The sequence below is a fragment of the Chinchilla lanigera genome, unplaced genomic scaffold (assembly GCF_000276665.1).
Source record: "Chinchilla lanigera isolate Chin_1 unplaced genomic scaffold, ChiLan1.0 scaffold00052, whole genome shotgun sequence".
Taxonomy (NCBI): domain Eukaryota; kingdom Metazoa; phylum Chordata; class Mammalia; order Rodentia; family Chinchillidae; genus Chinchilla; species Chinchilla lanigera.
This window is the reverse complement of record NW_004955453.1, coordinates 2905063-2928337: the sequence shown is the minus strand read 5'-3', so window position 1 is coordinate 2928337 and position 23275 is coordinate 2905063. Positions and strand designations below refer to the sequence as shown.

At 50.3% G+C, this 23275-nt stretch overlaps 1 protein-coding gene across 3 annotated transcripts in view; it reads left to right on the top strand.

The window, feature by feature from the left end:
* Nucleotides 1-10756: 10756 nt before the first annotated feature.
* Atg16l1 (autophagy related 16-like 1) overlaps nt 10757-23275 on the top strand; it is a 33085-nt gene continuing 20566 nt past the window's right edge. For all 3 annotated transcript variants that reach the window (XM_005395355.2, XM_005395354.2, XM_005395353.2), the window contains exons 1-5: nt 10757-11043; nt 14331-14424; nt 19523-19628; nt 20219-20292; nt 20935-21186. In XM_005395355.2, coding sequence (XP_005395412.1) covers nt 10929-11043; nt 14331-14424; nt 19523-19628; nt 20219-20292; nt 20935-21186 — 641 coding nt within the window. In that variant the 5' untranslated portion in view covers nt 10757-10928. The remainder of the gene's footprint in view (nt 11044-14330; nt 14425-19522; nt 19629-20218; nt 20293-20934; nt 21187-23275) is intronic.

Below are 23275 nucleotides of genomic sequence, written 5' to 3'. Positions count from 1 at the left end.
AAAAATGAAAACAAACCAATGGAGCTTGAACTACATTTTCTTTTGTTTATTTGTTTGTTTTTGAGACAGAGTCTCACTAGGTAGTTCAGGCTGGCCTTGAACTCGCTTATGTAACCCAGGGTGGTCTCAAACTCATGGTGATCCTCCTGCCTCAGCCTCCTGAATGCTGGAATTACAGGCATGTGCCACCATGCCCAGCTTGAACTACATTTTCAATACAAAAGGAGGCTACCATTGTACATAGGATAGCAGTTACCCAGAAATGATTACAGGCCTAAGAAAAGTCCCCGGAGTCACAGCCTTTTACAGTGCTTCCCTCGACAGTGAGGCTTGAAAGAAGAAAAGTGGGGAGGCCCTGGTCCTCACAACCAGCTTCCCTGAGCCAGGTGTCAGCTACAGGCTCCCCCGGGGACCAGGAGAGTGATCCTCACAAACCTAACCAGAATTTCCCAAATGTCTGCTCAGCCCACCGAGAAAAAATACCACACAGATTGGGTGGCACGAACCACAGAAATCTGTTTCTCGCAGTCCTGGAGCCTGGGAGCCCAGGAACAAGGTGACAGCCGTTGGGGTTCCTGGGGAGGGCCGGCTCCCTGGCTTGCAGGTGACTGCCTCGGAGGCGAGCGAGAAAGCACCAGGGTGCTTCCGTTATCCTTGCAGGGCCGCCCCGAATGCCTTGCAGCCAGCCCGGCTACCTCGGGCAGCCCGCAGCTGCTCTGGGAGATTTTGCTTTGGCTGCACAAACTGTGGACACAGACTTGCCGACCAGGAATGCTCTCTGGATGAGCCCACCCTCTGCTGCCCTCCTCATTCCAGACCACAGAAAAGCTGAGCCCTGCCTGCTTTCCTACATAAGCAGCTCCCCAGTAGCCTTTGGTGGGTCTGTCCGTGCACTGCCCTCTGCTGGTGGGACCCAGCTCCACACCTACCAAGAGCGGAGTTCCCTACCCGCCCAACCCAGACTCTGTCCTCTCTCAGGGGTGGCAAAGGGAGGGAGAGCTGCCATCTGGGTGCTTGTGCCTTTCTCTACGTCAGACTTAGGCATAGATAAAGAGAGGCTTGGCAGATTCTCCGAGGATCCCAGCCAATTTACTGACAATTTGATAGGGTGGCTCTGACCTTCGATTTGACACGAGGTGACTTTCAGATGCTGCTCTTGCATGTCTGCACCGTGGAGGGGAAACAATGGATTCTTCCAAGTGCACAGGAGCCTGCAGATGCTATGCTTGCCTGGAGCCAAGGTCATGATGTTCTCCAGGTAGGAGATACTGCAGTGGTAAGAAATAACCTTAAGTGAAATTATCAGGAAGACCCGTGAGACAGGAACCATAGGAATCAGATGACAACTCGTGGAGAGGATGAAACAGTGCACTACATTCCTGTTAATTACGATAAGGTCAGAGAAGTGATCCAAGAGACAGGGGAAAATCCTGCAGTGTTTCAGGGATGACGAACGGAAGTCCCTAGAAGCTATACTATGCTGGGTACCAGTCTCCTAAAGGGACGAGTCCTCCCAGCTATGCATTTCAGCTTTCAGTCAGCTCCCACTGCATGGAGAGAGCCACAGAAGGTGGGAGCTCATGCAAAGACTCCCATAAACACAAGCCTAGAGGCTCTTAGTGTTTGCAACAATAGAGGCAGGGTAGAGGAGACAAAGAGGGGCAGGACTAAACAAAGGCTGAATTCTTAGCCTCCAGCTCCCTGGACAATGGTGACCTCCTGAATAATGGTGCCTCGGTGAGACTGAGGTAGGAGATTAGGGCAGGGAAAACTGGTTGAGCAAGTAGCAGTGACCTGTCAATCATCAAAGACCCACAGCACAGGTGCAGAACACCGAACCTCTGATGACGTACAAGTTCCCAAGCCCCGTGTGTGAGACTGGCTGGACTAATCAGGAAGCTCTATCTTCAATTCTTCTTTTACACCAGGGACAAAACCAAGCAGACCTTTGATAGACAGTTTAGATCTGTTCAGGATTTTAAAGCAGCAACTGAGGCTATAATCCGCTGTGTCTTACAGCCCCCAATCCATACACCCTCCCCACCCAGACCCCGGGAGAGGCTGCCTGGTCCTTGTGTTAGACTCAGAGGATGCTTTCTTTTGTACTCCGCTACAGCTCCACTCCCACTTGTTGTGTGCCTTTGAGTGGACCAACTCTTCAGCTAAAGAAACGGCTCCATTGAGTTGGACTGTGCTTCCCCAGGGATTCAGAGACAGCCCTAGTCATGCTGGGGATCCTCCAGCTCATGAACCAAAGGCACCCCACTGCCTCAAAGCTCCCTTATCCCACATATAGATGACTTCCTCATTGCTAATCATTTTAAGGAAACATCTGATAAAAAAATGTGTAGATTCTACATTTCTTAGCTCAACGAGGGTATCAAGTGTTTCCCTATAAGGGCAGATTAGCCCAGAAATTCCCAAGAAGTAAGAGCCACTGTCTCAGCCCTTCAGGCAGTAGATCAGCCCTGAGACCTAGGCTCAGGTAGGTAGGTCAGTAGTAGATGAGGTCAGTAGTGTGGGCCAGACTCTGAGGAGGTACCCGCTTGGTTCCAGGTGGCCTTCTAATTTGGGATGGGGATTGTGCCTGTGCCGGAGAGGTTCCAGGCTGAGAGGGGCAGCTAGGGATTTCACCTCAGCATCTCATTCTCTGGGAAGCACATAACAAGGCTGGAGTAGCTGTGAGAGATCTGTTGAGGGAGACGCCTACGAGGGAGTTGGGGGTTTATTAGGATGAGTCAAGCAGAGCTGTCAGCCCACTGTGCAGGTCTGACCCTGGTGAGGGAGAGAGGGGACGAAGGTAGGAAGGAAGGAAGGAAGGCAGGGAGGGAGAGAGGGAGGGAAGGAGGGAAGGAAGGAGGAAGAGAGGGAGGGAAGGAAGGAGGGAGGAAGGAGGGCAGATAGGAGGGAGGGGGAGGGAGGGGGAGGGGGGATAGGAGGGAGGGGGAGGGGGGATAGGAGGCCTCACCCTATAGCACATGCTGACAAAGCTCAGGCAGGGCCAGTGGGACATCCAAACAAGTCAGTTCAGGCTGCTATAACAAGACACCATACCTGAGGAGGGGTGGCTTGTAAACAGCAGAAATCCATTTCTCAGCTTGGTGATTGGAAGTCCGAGATCAAGAAGCAGGAGAACCCAGTGGCGGCTTCCTCAGGCATGCACCACCATGGCTGGCAACAGAAGGTGGTTTGGGGGCATCTTCTGTGGACACTAATACCACTCATAAGGGTTCCACCCTTACAACCTAGTCGCCCCCTGAAGGCCCCACCTCTAAACTTATCACATTGGAGTGAGGACCTCAAGATAAAAATCTGCGGAGAGGGACATTCCTGTTGTAAATGAGTCCCTTGATAGTCACACTACATCTAATTTTTTTCAGCTTTACTTTTTAAAATTAAGTTTATTGGTACATTTAGGTATACTTAACGATCACATTCATTATAAGGACTTTGTACCTGTACATGATATATTTTGATTCTTTTTGTCCCCACTCCGCTACCCTCCCTTCACCCCCTCTTCCCCTCCCTATTTACAAAAGCTTAGTTTCCATTTTTTCCTCCCCCCCCCCTTTTTTTTAATCTAATTTCTGTTTGCAGGAGAGGCTGAGAGTTTTTCTTCTCCTCCCACCCTTTCCTGCAGCGGGTAAACGCTGAGGTTAAAGTAAGCGGGGTGGGGTGCAGGCTGGGCTGTCTCCTAGCAGTCAAGATGCACAAGGAGGAAGACTTGGGGTGCGCATGCACACGCCAGGCAAGCGCTGTGTCACTGAGCTATGCCCCTATCCCTGAGGAAGCTTTTCTTCTCCGTTAGCAAGGCACAGGTGACTCACTAGGAGGGATCAAAGAGCTGATTGTCTTGCAGCTCGCTCCCCACGAAGACCCAGAAAGGTCACTTCCTCTTCCTTCCTGCACACCCACCTGACTGGGGGCGCGGAGAACAGCTGACTGCTTTAACCTTCACTGCGGGGGTGGGGATGGGGGGTGAGAGGATGTGGGCTGCTCTGCCCACCAGGGTGTGACCAGGGGTGAACCCCAAGGTCTAGGGCAGGCCGCCATCCACAGCAGCGTTCCTAGGCGGACTCCAGAGACCAGAGAAGCTGCTCCTGAGTCTGCACCTCACATGGACTGGGGAAGGGAGGGCCAGATCACTGGAACCCGAGGGAAAGCTCCTGGAACATTTTCCAAGATCTTGTGTGTGCTTTTCAGATGCTACAGTTGGAATATGTCCCCAAGAGCTCATGTGTGGGAAACTTAAACTCCAGGGCAATTGTGGTGAGAGGTGGGACCTTTTATGGCATACGTGGTGCTGGATGCCTGTAATCCTAGCACTGTGGAAGGTTGAGGCAGGAGGATTGCAAGTGTGAGCAGCCAGCCTGGGCAGCTTAGTGAGGCCTTGTCTCAAAACAAAACAAAAAAAGGGCACCAGGTATGGTGGCACACGCCTATAATCCCAGCACTTGGGAGGCTGAGGCAGGAGTATCACCGTGAGTTCAAGGCCAGCCTTGGCTACATAGAGAGTTCAAGGCCAGCCTGAACTGCATAGTGAGACCTTGTTTGCATTGGGGATGTGGGGCCAGGGATATGGCTCAGTGCAGAAGCGTTGGGTTCAACTCCCCGTGCTGCAGAGACTGGGGAGAGACAGAGAGAGACTAGAGACAGAGACAGAAAGTCGTGAGCGCTTTCCCTTCACGAGCAGACGAATGATTATTGAGGGGGCTCCTAAGGCAAGGGTGTGCTCAGCTCCCTCTCTCTCTCAGGTTGCACGCCCACCAAAAGCTGCTTCTGCCCCTCACTTCTGCCAAGGCGCCAACGGGCAAGAAGGTTCTCACCAACGTAGTCCCTCAGACTGGGCCTCAGCCTCCAGATACATCAGCCAAATGAACTTCTGTTTGTTAGAAGTGAGGCAGGCTCGGGTGTTCTGCTGTCAGCACAAATGAGCTGAGAGAACACGCTAAGCCGTTCTGCCCTGCGCTGGGCCACCCCACACGTGCAGGGGAGCAAGGGCGGGCTGGAGTCACCGGAAATCGGAGAGCCCACTTATCCAAGTGCAGGCTTCGCTCGGTGTGCAAGGATTTCCACGGAAACTTTAGCTGTGGGGAAGTTTAACAGGAGACTGCGTGCAATTTAACAGGGTGCGCCTAGGGACGGAGAATTTTCCATCCGGAAAAAGACGAGTCAGGACAAAGAACCGGAAGTCAGAGGAAGTCGCTTGCCAGGCATGCTGGGCCTTAGCTTCGCGGGCAGTTGCATCCCTGGAAAGTGCCTCCTTTTCTAGGGACCAGCCTCCCCCAGATATGGTGCGTGGGTATCATGGTTTGCAGAGCCAGTTTACCAAATTGCTGTTTCAATGTTAACCCTTTAAAAAAACAGTCAATTTGATACCTAAGCAAAAAACCATACCTCATGACATGCAATGTTTAAATATTTGTTTGTTGAATCAAAATCTCATTCTGCTGCTACACTCTTTCTGGTTCTACCACCCGAAAGTGCAGTGTTGGTTGAGACACCCTGCAGAGGTATAAATATCTTATGAGTCACTGGAATGGTGCTTTGTGAAATGCTGTCCCCTCACTTTCTGTTAGGAGGAAAGAGAAAATACCTCCAACATATGGTATGGTAACAATATTTCTAATATTCTAAGATCCCTCTCTCTCTCTCTCTCTCTCTCTCTGTCTCTCTCTCTCACCCCTCTCATTTTGAGACAGGTTTTGCTATTTAGTCCAGGCTGGTAACGAACTTGCTGTGTAGCTCAGGCTGGCCTCACCCTTGCAATCCTCCTGCCTCAGCCTCTCAAATTCTAGGATTACAGCTGTGTGCCACCAAGGCTGGCTTTTATTCTCGTATCTCTAATTGTAACTTTTGGGTTATGGTTTTTTAAAAACCCCAAGTTTCCCTCAACAGGTGATACTATTATTTAAAACAGAAAAGAAAGAAAGAGAGAAAGAAAGAAAGAAAGAAAGCAGAGTTTTTAGCTTACTTAAAAGTTTAAGAGCTCCTAAGTCCGGTAACTTTCCAAGTGTGGATAGAGATTGTTTATTCACAGAGACCAGCACATTTTCTGCACAGCCCTAGTCTTTTCTTGGCCTGCTGTGTAAGTGCTGGGCAGCAGGTAGAAAGAAAACTCTGGAGTCCACACAATAAACCAGCTCAAGGGAAGTACAGGAGCACACTGGTTGAAATTGCAGGCAGGCCTTAGGAGCGGCTGGAACCAGGGACCTAACCCTATCAGGGCTCTGGGTTTCTCATATCTGCTTTGACCTGGGGGAGTCCTGTTTTTTTTCAAACTGGACTTTTCGTGAGGCAAAGGCCCTGGCCCTGGAAGATCTGGATGCACACCCTCAGCCTTTGTGACTGAGGAAGAAGGGAGCTCCTCGCTCCTGTATCCATTCTAAATCCTGGGGGGGATGATGAAGGCTACCCGTGCCCACTCCTAGGACCAATTTCTCGCCAGAAGTGGCAGGAACATGCAGTTAACGTAGCTAAGAGGGTAGAATCTGTTAGCAACAGAACAGGGGAAAGGGTGCTGGGCACTCCCAACAGAAGGTGCGCTCTATACGTTCCTTCTGAGAGCCGCTCTTTCCCTCCACCCCAGGGAGACCGGCCCATCCCCTCGCTGCACTGGTTGTTAGGCGTGAGCTGCTGCCGGTCCACGAGATCCCTTTCCTAGGAATTAAGACTGGAGCTGGAGATGCCAACTCCATTCGGCTACTTGCTGGTGCTGAGTAACTGTCGGTGGGGCTACTTCTCCATGAGGATAGCAGATCCGAGGAACAAAAAGGATGGATCACACACAAGAGAAAAAAGAAGCTTCAATCCACAGAGGAAAGCGGATGCCGAGGGCTGCACTTTCTGCCAGTTCTTCCCCATCTCCCTCGACATAGCCCAGCTCTGCTGCTTAGCAAGCACGTCAGAGAGGTACCCGACCTTCACACGTCTGTTTCCACGTCCATAAAAAGGAAACGGTAACAGCATCTAGAACGTAGAATGACAAGAAGTTGACCCGGTAGGACGCAGTGCCTGGCATGTGAAACTGAACCCGTGTTAACCATTACTCATAGTGGGAGAAGGCAGTAGCACTGGGGAGAAGCGCTACCTCCTCAGAGAGACGGATCAGGGGCGATGTGCCCACCAGGCTCCTATCCCGGCTTGTTGGAAGTGCTGCGTGGAATCCCCGGGCCAGCACTCCGGATGCCAGGCTGCCAGAGGCGATAATAAGGCCCTCCTTTCAGAAGGCTGCGCGCTACTCAGTGCTTGCATTCAAGTGCAAAGACAATACCGCCGCCTCAGACGTGTTCAAATGCACTCTTGGTTTGGTGTTTGCGGTGCTGGGGCTCAGACCTAGGCCCTGTGCATGATGGCAAGTGCTTTAGCACTGAGCCTCACCCGGCCCTCAGACGCTCGGCTGTACAATGTGAAACCTGGGTGTATCAACATGTACATATAAGGAAATGCCCTGCATGTAGTAGAATCTGCGTCACAGACTCTTTAGAATGCAAGTTCCCTGTAGTACGCACGCATGGGCAAAACCAGCGACACTCTTGAGAGCAAGGAAAAACCAAGGGCTAAGAAGGGTCAAGTGACACATGCCTTTAAGGGAGCATCGTGCCTGTCACGTAACAACGCGTTTGGAGACACCGCTGTGTGTCTGGAAAGCCGCGTCAGCTGCTTTCTCACCGGTCCTTCAGCGGACTCTAGCAGCAGCTAGGTTCATGCAGTAGACAGCTAACACAGTAGCATGGTTATTAGTTTATTTTCACTTCAATTAATGTGTGTTGGGGAAGAGGTGGAAAGGAATGGAGATAAAGATTAAGAATAAAAACGAGAAACAGATTTTTTTTTTTAAAGACAGGTTTGCTATATAGCCCAGGCTGGCCTTGAACCCATAATCCTCCTGCTTCAGCCTCCCACATGCTAGGCCTACAGGTGTGTGCCACCATGCACAGCTAAAGCATGAAGTATTTCAGAAAAACATAAAAGCAAAGTGGAAAAAAAAAAACCACAAAAGGAAACTGAAGCCTGTTGGTACTTCCTTCCTTTGCAATTGTATTCCTGACCGCCAGCAATAACACACATTCAGATCTCCTTCCTGGAGAGTGAGCCACTGGGGCCCAGGACCCCGGCCTGGGACATCTCTGTCCCCCTGAGATGCTCGCCCCTGTGCTTGACCCAACCTGAGACCGAACTGTTTCCACTTTCCTACTGAATGAGAAAGACCTAACAAGCAAGGTTAACAGTTAACAAGACAAGCGTCTGAGGGTCGGGGCTGGAACGTGTCCAGACTGACATGACCTGGAGCGTCACTGGAGGACCTCACAGATGAGAGGAGAGTCATCTGTGCCTGAGGTGAGACTGCAGGAAGCTTCTGCAGGGCGCACGCTGCCACGGAAATGCAGTGGCTGAGGCTGGTGGTGCTTTGTTTCTGTGAAACTAGAGTTTCCACAAGAAGGCTCTTTGCTAAGTGAGGTCTCGTCTGCTCTTCTGGTGAGCAAATTAACATACTGCTACAGGACTCTTGGGACATCTGACATTTATGTTACGCCCATTAGAAGCAGTCCAAACCCATTTCACAGACACTGCTTCCTGGCAAAGCATGCTGAGTCCTGTGGACACTCACGGTTCATCAGCAGACACAGCTCCGAGGTCCATTCCCTGTCACCAGGACACTGAGGCAACCATGTTCCCCTTCCTTCTGATGACTCTTCCCCGGGCAGGCACTCCCTCCACCTCTTGACACACCCAGGGCTCCCCATCACTACCAGCTCTGCACCCTGACTGCTGGGGCTCCTGGGGTCCAGCCACGGCCCTGCTTCAAGTCTGCATAGCACCCCGAATCCAGGCAATACGCCCTTTCCTCAAGAGGGCACACACTGCACTTATCCCTACTGCTTGTGGTCCAAACCTTCTACTGGCTCATTTGCAAATGAATCCGTATCATTTATTTATTTATTTATTTATTGTCATTTTGAGACAGAGTTTCGCTATGAAGCCCAGGCTGGTCTTAACTTTGCAGAGATCCTCCTGCCTCAGCCTCCCGAGTGCTGGCACATCATTTAAAATTATTCTGTTCCATGGATTCTAGTCAAGTCAAACTACAGTGTCAGCTGAACCAGAGATTAGTGTACAGGTTTTCTATCTGAGAAGGATCTTCCTCCAGACTTGACCACCCTGGAAGACAATTTCTGGCACTCTTTTTATCTCCTCTGGTCCCCTTCATTCTGTTCTAATTTCATCCAATATATTCGCTAACCTGTTAAGGGCAGATGGAGTTCACATAGTTACATTAAAGACCTGCGTTTTCCACTTTACTGAGTCTGACGACAGATAACGTCTTCTCAAAGGCCTGTTCATCTTCCATTTCCCTCCTCCTCCCTTTTCAATACTGGGAATTGAACACAGGGCCTTCACATTGGCTACATCTGCACCCCTTATTTTTACTTTGAGACAGTGTCTCCCTAAACCACTTAGGCTGAGCACGGATTTGTGATCCTCCTGCTTCAGCCTCCCAGAGTGGGATTATGGGCATGTGCTACCATGCCCAGTTTACTGATTACTTTTTAAGGATGTATTAATGAGGACAGTTAGACCCTCATTTCTAGGTTTCTAATGATGAACACACACTGATACACTAGTCACATCTTTCCATAGTTTTGTTCCACTTCACTGCAAAACAAAACAAAAAAATAAAAAAGCCTGCTTCCACGGTCAGTGGCTGGTGGGCCGCTGCTAAACTAAAGCAGCCATGTTGTCTGACAGAGGTGTGTCCAGTGGATCCAGGTTCTTGTCCCCGGTTCAAAGAACTGAGTGGGAGCCGTGGGAGCGCACCCCTGTAATCCCAGCACTCGGGAGGCTGAGGCAGGAGGATCATTGCGAGTTCAAGACCAGCCTGGAAAAAAAAAAAAAAAAAAGACCAGCCTGGGCTACAAAGTGAGCTCAAGGCCAGCCTGAACTGCATAGCAACACCCTGTCTCAAAAAGACCAAAAAAAAAAAAGAACTGAGTGGGACAATCCACGAACTTGAAAGTTTAACATCTCTTTAAAGATGAAAGAAGTGCTCTGAAGATACGTCCTGCATGTAAGACAGGCCAGGACAAGCACAAGCAGGCAATGTCAGTGAAGTCACTGGTCACTGCCTTTTAAATTTCTTGGCCCATGCAGGCCTTCCAAGCTGTTCTGAGCATGCATTTTGAGTGACTGACGACTGACAGCTCTCCGTGACTGATAGGTCAGGTCTGGTTGTCTAGCCTTGATTTTCCACGCCCTAATCTGCCTCAGCCAGCACTCAGGTCACCTGATGTCTAGGTAAAATTGCTCTTGACCTGCGCTAGGCTCAGTGCTAAGTGCATTACACAGCCTTCACCTTTTAACCCTCACCACAACCGTGTTAGATAGGTACCATTATTGTCCCCATTTTATAGATCAGAAAACTGGGGCTTGGGGAGGTTGTCACTCATCCACAAGCACCCAGCTACTTTGTGGGATGTAGCTTCCACTTGTGTTTGTAAACTGAGTAAATGAAGTAAAAAGAGGCAAACCGAGTAAGAAAAGAAGAAAAAGTGAAGGCAGCAGGGCCTCCTTTTCCGCTTCCTCCCCTTAGGACCCGTTCAAGCGCGCTGCCTAGGCGCCTCCCAGCGGCCATCTCTCTGCAACGACGCTTCCGGCTTCGGAAAGCGTCACTGTGAGCGCCCTGAGACGGCACCGGTCGCGCGCGCGCGTGTGGCGTACGGCGGGGAGGCGGGACTTCCTGTTCTCACCGCAGCTATTTCCGGCGACTGCCGGAAGACGCTCCGGGTTGGCCTCTGGGGCGGCCTGCGTGTGGGGTGAGCGCTGGAGCGGCCGGCCTTTCCGCGCCCGCCGGTCGCCACATGGTGCGAGCAGCGGCCGCCGGACCCCACTCGGATCGGCGGCGCTGAGGCGCCGGGGCAGCGTGCGACATGTCGTCGGGGCTCCGCGCTGCCGACTTCCCTCGCTGGAAACGCCACATCGCGGAGGAGCTGCGGCGCCGCGACCGGCTGCAGAGGCAGGCGTTCGAGGAGATCATCCTGCAGTGTGAGCCGCGCGGGCGGGCGGGCCCCCGGCACCTCGCGGCTCGCGCTCTGGAGCCTGCCGCTCCGCTCGCTTTGCCGTCGGGGCGTCGTCGGGGAGGCCCTTGGGCGTCGGTGTCCCGGCGGGCAGGCCTCGCCGGCTCGTGGAGCTCGGCAGCCCGCCCGGTGCTCTGCCCCGACGCAGGCAGACGCCGGAAGCAGCCCGGGGAGGGGGTCGCGGAGTGCCGCGGGCGTTGAGTTGAAGTAGTAACTCGCCGAATTCGCGTCGACTTCTGAATGCCGCAGGACGTGTAGCCCTTGATTCTTCAGGCCTCTTTGTTCTGTGGTTTTCAGACCTCATTTCTTTGTTGAGTATACATCCCGAGCCTTAATATGCGGTGTTTAGTTGGAACGTGGTCTTTACTATTATTGAAAACTTCGAAAGTTTGTTTCACAACGTAAGGGAACTGAGTTAGGTGGATGATGGCGTTTCAGAACGGCAATTCCTATTGGTGGAAGTCTCATTGTGCAAAATCAGTTCCTAAATGTAATTGCATTTTAATTAATTAATTTATTTATATTTGGGTCATTTTGAGACAAGGCCTCTCTATGTAGTTCAGACTGGCCTTGAGCTCACTTTGTAGCGCAGGCTGGTCTCGAACTCGTAACGATCCTCCTGCCTCAGCCTCCTGAGAGCTGGGATGACAGGCGTGAGCCACCACACCTGGCTCCACGTACTCTTCAGAGCCCCTGGGAGACCAGTGTTTCACAGGCACAGGAATTCCCTCTTACTCAAAATGTGATTCCCTCACAGGTTATACAAATTCAGTTCACAGATGTTAGTGAACGCTTGCTCTTCAAAGGACTAGAACCCTTTAAAGTGAAGTCGGGTTGGAGGCCCAGGTTGCCCCAACTAACTTCTTGGCATCTATAAAATGGGGATGAAGCTTGCCCTGACGGCCTCATAACGCAATGCTTTGTCTATAAGTGCTTTGAAAGCCATCTCTAATAGTCTGTAAATGTAAGATGCTGCAACCTCTTAGACACAAACTGCATGTTTTTCTGCGCTTCAGAAGTGGACGTCACGATGGTGTAGCAGTCTGAACACGTGCACAGAGGGGAGCTGTATGCACATGCCTGTAATCCCAGCTGTTTGGGAGTTGAAGGCAGAAGGATCACCACAGCAAGACCCTATCTCAAAATTTAAAAAGAGGGCTGGGGTTGTGCCTGAGTGGTAAAGTGCTTGCCTCTCAAGCCCTAGTGCCATCCAAAAGCAGTCAGGTGGAGAGAAGACATCAGTAATCAGTCAGCAGGAGACTAGTGCGTAATGGGGACCTGCGGGCGCAGCAGAGAAGACAGAAATAAGAAACAGGGCAGGAGAGCAAGGCAGCTTGGGCCCGTTGGGATCATCTGTTTAGGCCAGGGGCTTTAACTCCTCTGTTCTCTCAGAGCAGCCTATCCGAGCCAGTCAGGAAAAAAGCCTAAAACAAGCACAAGGTAGTCCATTTTGAAAATCTTACTAGAACCCTTTGGGGCTGGATTTGAAACCTTTTTCTTGGTTACACTATCCCAGGGTGGGACCACTTTCCGGAGCTGAATGGATCCATTCAACCAAGATAGAAAAAAAGTGTTTCTCCTAAGAGTTCCGTATTTAGGTATCAAGGAGGATCCAGGACCCAAGATTCATTCTTGCTTGCTTGCTTTCTTTTTCTTTCTTTCTTTCTTTCTCTTTTTTTAACCCAAGATTCTTTCTAATCCATGAACTCTTTCAACAGGAAGAGTTAATTAGCATAAGCCCTGTCAAAATTTTGTTCTAAAGCATCCAATCTCAACAATCAGGATTTGGAAGCACCTATAAGGTCCTCATGGTCCTTTTCTTGTTCAGCTCAGTGCTGTTTGGGCTTAGAAGATGATACCTCAAGGGTACTTCAACCAGCTAAGCTGGAGAAAGTTTCAGAATCCAGGTCTCCCTGATATCCCCTTCCTTCCCTAGGCACCAAGAGGGGCTCTTATCAAACTGAGAAAATGTCACCAGAAGAAATGACAGTTGTTTTCAGCTCCCTCCTTAGGAATCTCATCTACTAACTCTGGAAGGATTCATCACTGAGAAGGGGAGAGACTAAAGTCCACACCCAGATAGGCTTTTATCTATTCTCCTGAGCATCTGGAGATTTTCTGGGAGACATTATTTCTAACACAATTTGCTGTTTGTTTGTGTAATAGGACTCTACTCTGTGCCTTCCCTATAACCCTGTCTTCTATAAAGAAGAGTGAGCTTCAACCACCTGGCCACTGTTGTCAGTTATATATTTTGTATGATTCCTCATTAATTTATTGTGCTTTTTCTCTTTTTTGTCTTCTGTGATAGGGGCATAGCCATGCCCCTTCATTATGGGTAGGAAAGGGTCCACCTCACTCCTGTTCTTCCAGTGCCCTTCCCCAAGTTCTTCCCTCCTGTGTTCTTTGCTCAGTTGTGTAAGCATAGAATCTTGGGGTATTCTTTGACTTCTTGCCAGTTCAAATCTATTCATGTAATAGCTCTTACAGTCTTCCATTGCCAGTTAAAAGGAAATTTCTCATCTTCCCCATCCATATACTGGTTCCAGTGTTGATTTCCAGCCACTTACCAGGACAGCTCTCTGCTGTTCCTTGTCTCTGGACCATTGTCTTTTAACACTGAACTCAGATGTCACTACCTCTGAAACCATCTGCGCAATGAGAACAGAATCATTCTGCCCTGTATCTTTTTTATAATTGACCACATTAGATCAGAACTCCTTCATGTTGGGGACTCTTACTTTGCATTTGTATTCCCAGTACCCTGATCTAAAAAGTACTTACCATATTACAATAAAGTTCTGTATTACAGAATTGTAATTCTGTATTGTACCATATTACAATAAAGTATTACAGAATTGTAATTCTGTATTGTACCATATTACAATAAAGTTCTGTATTACTTAAAGGTATATAGCACTTCATGCTGCTGTTGCATTTGGTGTTTTAAATCCTGAGGTAAAAACATAACTTTGCCAGTGAAAAGCAATTTGAACTCCCTTTGGTAGAGGGGACGCATATAGGTATTTATTTGTAGATTTCTATGGCTGGGGCGCTCAAGCTTAGACTACTCCTTAGGCATCTAAGGAATGAGTGTTCCTAGATTTTATGTATTCACTGTAATAGGTGACAAGGAGTAACTCATCCTTTGCTGTCTAATAAAGGTGAACCCTACCTAGGTCATCTACCATCTGTTATAGGATAGACCTATGGTATAACAAGTAACGCACCATCTGACCTTTTATGTACATACAGATAACAGGTTGCTGGAAAAGTCAGATCTTCATTCAGTATTGGCCCAGAAACTACAAGCCGAAAAGCACGATACACCAAATCGACATGAAATAAGGTATTTTGAAACTAACCTTAAATTAATATTGCTATGTTTTAAATTAACCTTGTATGTGAAATTTATCTCATTTACTTGTCACTTCTCCAAAAGCAAACCAAGTAACTAAAATTGTTCAGAAGATACATGCAAACCTAGAAGGCTTAACAGTACAGTACTCTCAGCTTGAGAAATTTCTTAAGGCGGGTTCGTGTGGTAAACCTAGATCAGGTTCTCTTCTAACTCACCAGGCTTTCACTTCTTGAATAATCAGAGGCAGGTATTCCTGAGTAAATTTACAGAGCTCTTGTTAATACAGAGTCGACGGACAAACACAAATTGCTTTTTGTCTGCTGTGGTTCTTTTTTTTTTTTTTTTTTTTTTTTCTCCGGTACCAGGAACCGAACTCACGACCTTGCGCTTGCCAGGTAGGTGCTTTGCCGCTGAGCTAAATCCCCAGCCCTGCTGTGGTTCTGTTTCGATCCTTTTTAGCCTGGTGTTTTTTTCAACATTAACTTGTGGAATCGAATCCATGGGTTGCAGCAAGATTTTATGTTTCTTCTAAGAATAGTTTAGAAATGAATATCAATATGTTTTAATAGGAAGGGTGAGTCTTGTTACATTAAATAGATGTATGTTCATATAGGGTATTTTGTATGTTTACTGGGTCATTTGTGTATATTTTCTGTATTTTTCAAAGGTCACGATCCCACAATCTGAAAGCCACACTTCCTCAAAGCCACATAAATGGGGTTGCACGCTCACCTTTTTTTTTTTTTTTTTTTTTTTTTTTTTTTTCACAGGGTGGGAACCGAACTCACGACCTTGCGCTTGCCAGGCAGGCGCTTTGCCGCTGAGCTAAATCCCCAGCCCCCCCTTTTTTTTTTTTTTTTTTTTTTTTTTGTCTTTTTGAGACAGGGTCTCACTATGCAGTTCAGGCTGGCCTTGAGCTCACTTAGTAGCCCAGGCTGGCCTCGAACTCACAACAATCCTCCTGCCTCAGCCTCCCGAGTGCTATTCCCCTAATGTTTATGATGTGTGTGTATTTGGTCGTTTGTATGGGAACAGTGTCTACTACTGCTCTGAAGTCTATATTCTTCTTCACACATTGGGTAACACTTAGCAATTGTGAAACAAGGTTGGTAATTGAAGGCTTAAAAACAAACGGCAGGCATGGCCTGATTTCATTACTCCTATACGTGAGTTTGCTGTGTGGCTGCCCATCCTCATCCCTCCATGTTTCGTCACCGGGCGAGATGGCCTCCTGGGAGGTGACAGAATGGGAAGAGACCCAGAGCGCAGTGTCCTCCGCCCAGCCTGTGTTCTGTTCTCGCTGTCGGTTGAGGAGGTGCTGCCTGGCTGTGGCTCTGGGGGCATTCTGTAGTGTCTAAGAGGCTAGTGGCAGTGTTCAGCTAGATTTACGTGTAGCAGGGCCTTTGGTGATTATTCATAGATCAAACACATTTGCTTGGAAGGTGTTACAAATAAATAAGCAACAGTTCCTGTAACTGAATCTCACTGGGCTGCCATTTCGTTGGAAGTCCTTTGCTCCCTCAGACATGACCCATGGTGAGTCTGTCCTCCTGATGGCCTCATTTGCATTAAATGGTGTCCTCATTTTCCACGAGTCATCTAGGTTCCTTTTTCTCTCGATATTCTACCCCTCCCTGTGTGCAGTCACCTTGGCTGTTGGTTCTTCTTTCCCCAGTCTGGGCTTGCGTTCATTTCACTGCCCCCCACCTGTCATTCCTGTTCTGTAGTGAGAGTCTCGCTGGTGGGTTTTAATTGACTGTCTATCTAATGTAATGTAACATACATCTATTTAATGTAACGAGATTCTCGCTGGTGGGTTTTAGGGCGAGGTATCTGGCTCACAGAGGTAAGGAAGCCCAAGTGCACTCTGGGGAAGAACAGCTCACCCAGTGAGTTTCCTTCCTCCACCCTGTCTCTCCTAAGCTCATGCCCATTTCATTCTAGTTTCCTTAAACTTAATTTTGAGGTAGGGACTCCCTGTGTTGCCCAGGCTGGCTTTGAATTCCTGAACTTAAGTCATGTCCCTATATCAGCCTCTTGAGTGTCCTGAGCTACAGTCCAGTGCCGCCCCGCCCACCGCCCTGTCTTCTATGTGTGGTTCCTGGCCACCCGCATGTTCCCGGGAATATCTTAGAAATGTAGCTCCCTGGTTTCACCCTGCCCTGCTGGAGCTTTCTGAGATCCCAAGCTGATTCCTGTGACCTCTCCACTGAGACCAGCAGTCTCCTGAAGACCTGGGAGCGAGGCTCATTGTCCTTGGTGGCTCTGAGCATGGAGTGGGCTGTGCCCTTTCTCTCTGTCTCTAGCAGTTCAGCTGAGTGGTGGGTCTTGTACCTTGAAGTTGAAGGGGCTGATCAGGTCCTTAGAGCCCTCTACTTGATTTTATCTGATTGCCCATTCTTAGGACATTCTCCTGCATTCCCTCTTCTCCAGCCTTTCTCAACTGTCCTTGAGTACAGTTAATACTTTGGGATGGATTTATTTATGTTTGTTTTTGTCTTTTTGAGACAGGGTCTTGCTATGCAGTTCAGGCTGGCCTTGGGCTCATTTTGTAGCCCAGGCTGGTCTCCAACTCTAAACGGCCTCCCGAGTGCTGGGATTACAAGCGTGTGCCTCCACCGCCGGCCAGCTTTGCATTTAAATAAAGAATTTGATGAGATACTTTCTGATCTCTTCCTAATTTAGGACAGTTTCATTTTAAAATTTGTTCACTTTCTGCTCTCTTGGCCTCTGCTTCCTGAGCTAAGGTTAGGGCAGTCCCAGTCTGTCTCAAAGGGCATGGTGTCATTTGTGTTTAGGTATGGGAGATAAATTTAGCAAAGATTTTTATACTGCTCATTTGTTCCCTTTTTGTGGCGGGATAGCTCAGATAGAGTGGATCCCTTTTTCTTCAGACCTGGATATCCTGCTGCCCAGCCTTTTCTCCATTGCTGAGCTTTTCCAGGGCGATAGAGTCACTGGCTCAGTGTGGTCTGACATGCTCATCTGAAGCTCCAGCCAAGACCCTTCTCCCGAGCCACAGTCAGTTATGGTGGTCAGCCCCAGTCTCTAAAGACAGAGATCTCTGGAGGAGAGGAGTGTATGGAGCAGTCACAGGTGGGAACCAGAACGGAAAGGCACCCAGGAGTAGGACACCTTCTCACAGTATCAGCAGCGGGGAGGGGTCAGTCGCAGTTGGCAGATGTCCTCTGGCCAGAGCGAAGAGCATTTTGTGTAGACTTCGGAGGAAACTGGCAGCTGCATGGGAGAGCTTTGGGGTAGCAGGGCAACCCCTCCCCAGAATTAATTGCTTCTGGACTGGTGAGAGGTCGGAAGTCCAGAGGGGTGAGAGGTGAACAAGGTGGGGTGGTCTGCTGGGATGAATTCAAGTCAAGGTTTCAACATAAAAATGTTCTGCCTGCAGCTGTTAACTGATTAACTTTCCTTATCTCTTTCCCCTCCACCCTCTGGCCTTTGTAATTTAAGATCTCAGATTTTTCTTTATCTTAGTCTCCTGTTTCTGAGGTATGGTGTAAATTCTTGGCACAATTTCCAAAACCCAGTTGGCTCCAAAGCCATCTGAATTTCCAAGGTTTCGGGGCCAAAAGTATTGTCTCACTGCCTCCACTGCCACCGCCGTGGTGTGAGCACGCCCTCTTGCGACGGGGCTACACACTGGCTGCTAACGGGGCTCACTGCATCTGCGCAGGTGCCCCCGGTCTACTCCACACCCTCAGCAGTGTGTGGGCAACTCAGCCCCCTCCCCACCTCCTCGGCCTCAGCTCCTTCCTCCTCTGCACCTGGCCTGTGACCTTCCTCCAGCACATCAACCCTCTGCCTCCTTCCAGTATACACACACACACACCGTTTGTGTGACCTGTCACACAAACACTTTCTGGTCTCTGGTCACCTCTCTCTTCCTCGTGGAAGCCTTCCTTGACCCCTCTTCCTGGAACACATCTCTGCTACTCCGTTCCTTCCCCACTCACTTGCTCTGCAGCACATGACTCGAGCTTGTGCCTGTCTGCTGACTGTCCATCTGCTCTGTTTGGCTGGCAGCTGCATGGGAGCTGGGTGGCTGCCTTCGCCTCGGTGCCAGCAGCGCCTGGTACGTGGCAGGCACGCCAGCCTTTGGCAGAGCTCAGACTCGCTGCCGGCTCAGGTTTACCAGTGATACGGGGACGATGCAGGACCTGAACAGCGTAAGGGAGATACACCTCCCAGCCTGCTGGATGTCCCGTACACTGAGTTCGTGTTCTCTAAGATTAAAGAATGAGTTCTAGGAACAGCAGGGGTTAAGAGTACTTACTGAGAGAAAGAAAGCTTCTAAGGAAACGGGGAGGGTCCCAGGTGGGTAGCCAGGGATCCCTGCTTTTCAAGGGAGTTTTTTAGAGCAAAACCAGAGTGAGGTGGGCCCAAGGTGGGCACAGAACTGTAATCCACCAGTAAGATCACAGATATAGTTGCTTAGGTAATGAATTTTTCAATGGGAAATTACAAAGTAGGTGTGAGGTAGGACAAAAGTATGATTAACTAATAAGATTACAAGTGTAGTCACTTAGGTAATACTGATTAAGTGGGGATCAGATGGGAAGCAGGTCCCGAAGCAAGCGTACATGGGAGGGACAAGGACTCCTGGGAGGGGTGGGTGAAGGAGGTTTGGTCCCCACCCAAGGCGGTTGGTGCCTGTGTAGAATATCAGTCTGCTGCCCTTCATGCCCAGGGGAAGTGTGCGGGCGGAGTCCTTCCTCTTTTTCTTCAAGCCTGGCCTTCAGTGAATGCGCCTCCAGCCACAGTTGTCTCCTGCAGTGCCCTCTGGAGGGCTGGCCCCGTCTGCCTGCCTGTAACACCCAGGCTCAGGAGCCTGCCCTTATCGCTGGCCCGGCAGTGGTGCTGTTCCTGTTTGGTTTCCTGTGCCACACGTCTCCTGCTTTCCACTGACGGTGTCTCAGAACTTGGTGCTGCGGGAGGCGCTAGACTGACTTTGGCTGTGTGGCTGTGTGCACATTTGAAATCCTAAGTTCTGTTCCGTTGCCTGATGACAAAGGTGTGGTCTGATTTCCTTTCTTTGCCGCATGTTCTCTTGGTCTGGCTGATGGTGACTTAGTCCTGGACACGATGGCACGTGGAATGACAGTCAGCTACAGGAAATGGCCCAGCTGAGGATTAAACACCAGGAAGAACTGACTGAATTGCACAAGAAACGTGGGGAGGTAAAGGCCACGCTTTTGCATCTGTCTTCTGCTCCCTGTGAGAATCCTGCCAGGGAAGACAGGAAAGCAGCCACCAAACCAGCCTGGCTAAGTTTGGCCCAAAGCTCTCTGAAGGGGTGAGAGGCCAAGGGAGACCACCAGGAAGCTCTAGGCCCCTCAGCAGGAGGCGAGCCAGACCCCCAGTCAGCAGTGAGGCAACTTGAGAACAGCGGGGCTGCCTGCCTGGTCACTGAAGAGCTTCCTCTGTGAAGCTTCTGCGTGTGAACCCTGGTGTTTAGAAAGAATCGAGTCTCACCTGTGCTCGCTGTAGATGAAGGTCTGTGGCCACGCTGCAGCTGGGGAAATGGAATTTCCCATCTGTCCAGCTGGGTCACTGGCAAGGCCAAGGAGTAGACAGGTGTCCTCTGCAGGGAGCAGCGGGCAGGTCCCATACACCTCCTGGCAGCCCCTTCCACTCTGCCACCACCCTCTTCTTGGTACCCTTGCCCAAACCCACACCTTTTCTTTCTTGAAAATACAGCATCACTTGCTGTATGACTTCCAAGTGAGGCCCGAAGGTCCCTTATTTATGAGTTTCTTTTATTTCCCAGTTAGCTCAGTTGGTGATCGACCTGAATAACCAGATGCAGCAGAAGGACAGGGAGATGCAGATGAATGAAGCCAAGTGAGTCGAGACTGGGCCTCCTCAGGGCCTGGCGGGAGGGGCAGGGGCGTCACGTGCTGTTGGGCTGTACGCTTGAGAAAGTAGCCAGTGGCAGGCAGTGGCGACATTGCACTCAGCAAGAGTCATTGCAGTGCCTGCAGGCTGGGGACCTTTCCTGCGAGCTCTAAGAAGGACACGGCAAGGCCCTAGACTCCTAGGGTAGTAGCCAAGGCCCTTGAAAGTGTCCGCGGGCATTCTCCGCTCTCCTGTGGCCACTGCATGGGGAAGCTAGCATCTTCCTGTGGTGGGGTTGAGCCCACGACATCTGAGCCCATGGCCCGTAGGATGAGTGGGGTCCTTCGGAGCAGGACCGTTTTTGATCAGGTAGAAACCTGGTGGATGAGAGACCAGGGACTTGGTGTCCTACCTAGAGCTGGGAAAACTCCCAAGTCCCGGTACCTCTGTGTAAGCACCCAAAGCTCCCCTTCCGGTCCTGCTTCCCCAGAAGCTGCTTTCGCTGGTCATGCGTGGTCAGCATGAATCTCGCCCCAGGTGTTTCCTAAAAGGATCGTCCTGCAGTGGTGGCCCATGTTCCTGCTCCTAGCCCAGGCCCACGCAGTTGGGCCCTGGCGAGGGACTCCTCCTCTCTTGTCGTGCTTTCAGAATCACGGAATGTTTGCAGACTATCTCTGACCTGGAGACAGAGTGCCTGGACCTGCGTAGCAAGCTCCAGGACCTTGAGATAGCCAACCAGACCTTGAAGGATGAGTACGACGCTCTGCAGATCACTTTCACTGCGCTGGAGGAGAAACTGAGGAAAACTACTGAGGAGAACCACGAGCTGGTCACCAGGTGGATGGCCGAGAAGGCCCAGGAGGCCAACCGCCTTAATGCTGAGAATGAGAAGGACTCCAGGTGGGCCTTGAAGCCGCTAAGCTAGGTGCAGCCTAGCTCTTTGAAAAGCAAAATACGGGGCTGGGGATGTAGCTCAGTGGCAGCACCTGCCTCCCAAGCTCAAGGTCCTGAGTTTGATTCCCAGTTCAGAAAAAAAAAAAAGACAGGGTCTGCAAAGAAAAGCACAACTTGTGGAGGAAGCCAGAAAGCACTAACAAAATTAGAAATAATCATAGTGGAAATGAAAGCAGATTTGCAATTGCAAGGACGCACTCCAGCCTGAGCAAAGGAATACCTACCAGGAGGGACGCTGGGCCTTCCAATTAGAAAGACGGGTGTTTTACCTTGGCCCTTCACATGACTGTGAGGCGGGTCTTCCCGCTACACAGGAAGGTTACTCTCACCTGCACGCAGAGGTGAGGTTCCTAATGAAATTCCTTACCATGTCATCTGATTTATTTGGGGTGGTGAGATGATGGTTTTTGTTTTCTCCTTTTACATTTGTCTATATTTTATAACTTTCTAACGTTCTTCTGTTTTTGTTTTGCTTTGTGGTGCTGGAAATTGAACCTGGGCCCTCAGACATGCTAAGCAAGCACTCTACCACAGAGCCACATCTCCAGCCTTTTTTTATCTATTTTAAGGCAGGATCTCGTTTTCTCCAGGCTGACCCCAAACTGGCAATCCTCCGGCCTCAGCTTCCTAAGCAGCTGGTAGTACAGGTGTGGGCCGCCATGCCTGGCTTGCAGCTCATGCCGTGGTATTCTCGGCAGGGCGAGGTTGGCTGGACGCCTCCAGTGGAGTTCACCACCCCAAAAGGCAGCAAGTGTGGGGGAGTGAGCAGGGCCAGTGGTTCTGAGGAAAAGCCCCCAAGCGTCACAGGCAGTCACGGGCAGTGGGGACTTTGTAAAGGGAGTTGTCAATCTGCTGTTCTTCCTCCCCTTGGAGTGTCTTCCAAGGCCTGCGCCCATGAGGTGTCGTGCAGGCAGGTCTAGGCCCAGAGCCAGAGTCCTGGTGGTCTTCCCACCCACAGCCTGTTCTCCGCCAGCGTCACCTCCGTGACCCCCTTTCTACTTCAGTAGCTTTTGTTCACCTCGTGCTGAACAGAGGGTATGTTTGGAAATAGCCCACAGCAGGCATGGTGGCTGCGGCACGGGATATGCTTGGAATGTAGGGGAAGCAGCAGAAGCACCGGGCCTTTCCTTGCCGCTGAGGGCCTGGCTTCGGCGCTGTGTGCTTCTCCCGGTCGGGTTCTCATCCCTGCCCTGCGGAAGGGGAGGGCCTGACGTGAGAGTAGGCTTTGGGTGGCCTGGCAGCCAGTTCCTTTCTCTAGAACAGTGTCACTCATGTCCCCATGCCCAGATTCTGCTTTGCCCCTTGAGGTAGTTGATGAGTTATTTCTCCTAGCTACTAATATTTTGGTAACTTCTATTTTTTAAAATTTGTCCTGGAAAACTTAATTTTCATCCGAACACTAGTAAGGTACCATGATCTCCTCTTGAGATTCTGATGACCACCTAGGGGGTTTTCCCACTTGAGAGTTGTCACTGTGAGAGGTCAGAGCAGTCTCGGGCCTCAGGTGTGCACAAGCAGTGCTGGCCCAGCAGACAGAACGGGGCTGTCGGGGTTAAACGCTAAGGAGAAAGAACCGGAAATGACTCTAATAACTATTTACGTAGCCTTTCCATGGTGCTGGTTAGTGTAGGTCATCTAGAGATGATCTCAAGTACCTGAGAGGATTGTGTGTAAGTTCTGTGCAAATACTGTGCCATTTTACACAGGGGCTTGAGGTTCCTTCTGTGTCTACTAGGGAGGGACCCGCACCCCATAGACACTAGGGGGAACCGCTTAGGTCACAGGGCTTTGGGGAGGATTATAACAATTGCATGGCCAAGTCACAGCCAGGTCTAGCCCCTCAGTACACCTGACGGGGTTTCCTGTCCCTCGAGGCCCTGAGCAGCCTCTCACTCCTCATGCATCGCTTTCTGCAATAACACTCTCCGGGTCTTACTCCGAAGCCGCGCCCGTGGGGAGCCTCACCGGTGCTGGGGGTTTGTGACGTGGGTACCTGTGCCCGGGTGGCTGTTCTAGATGCCCTGAATATTCCAGT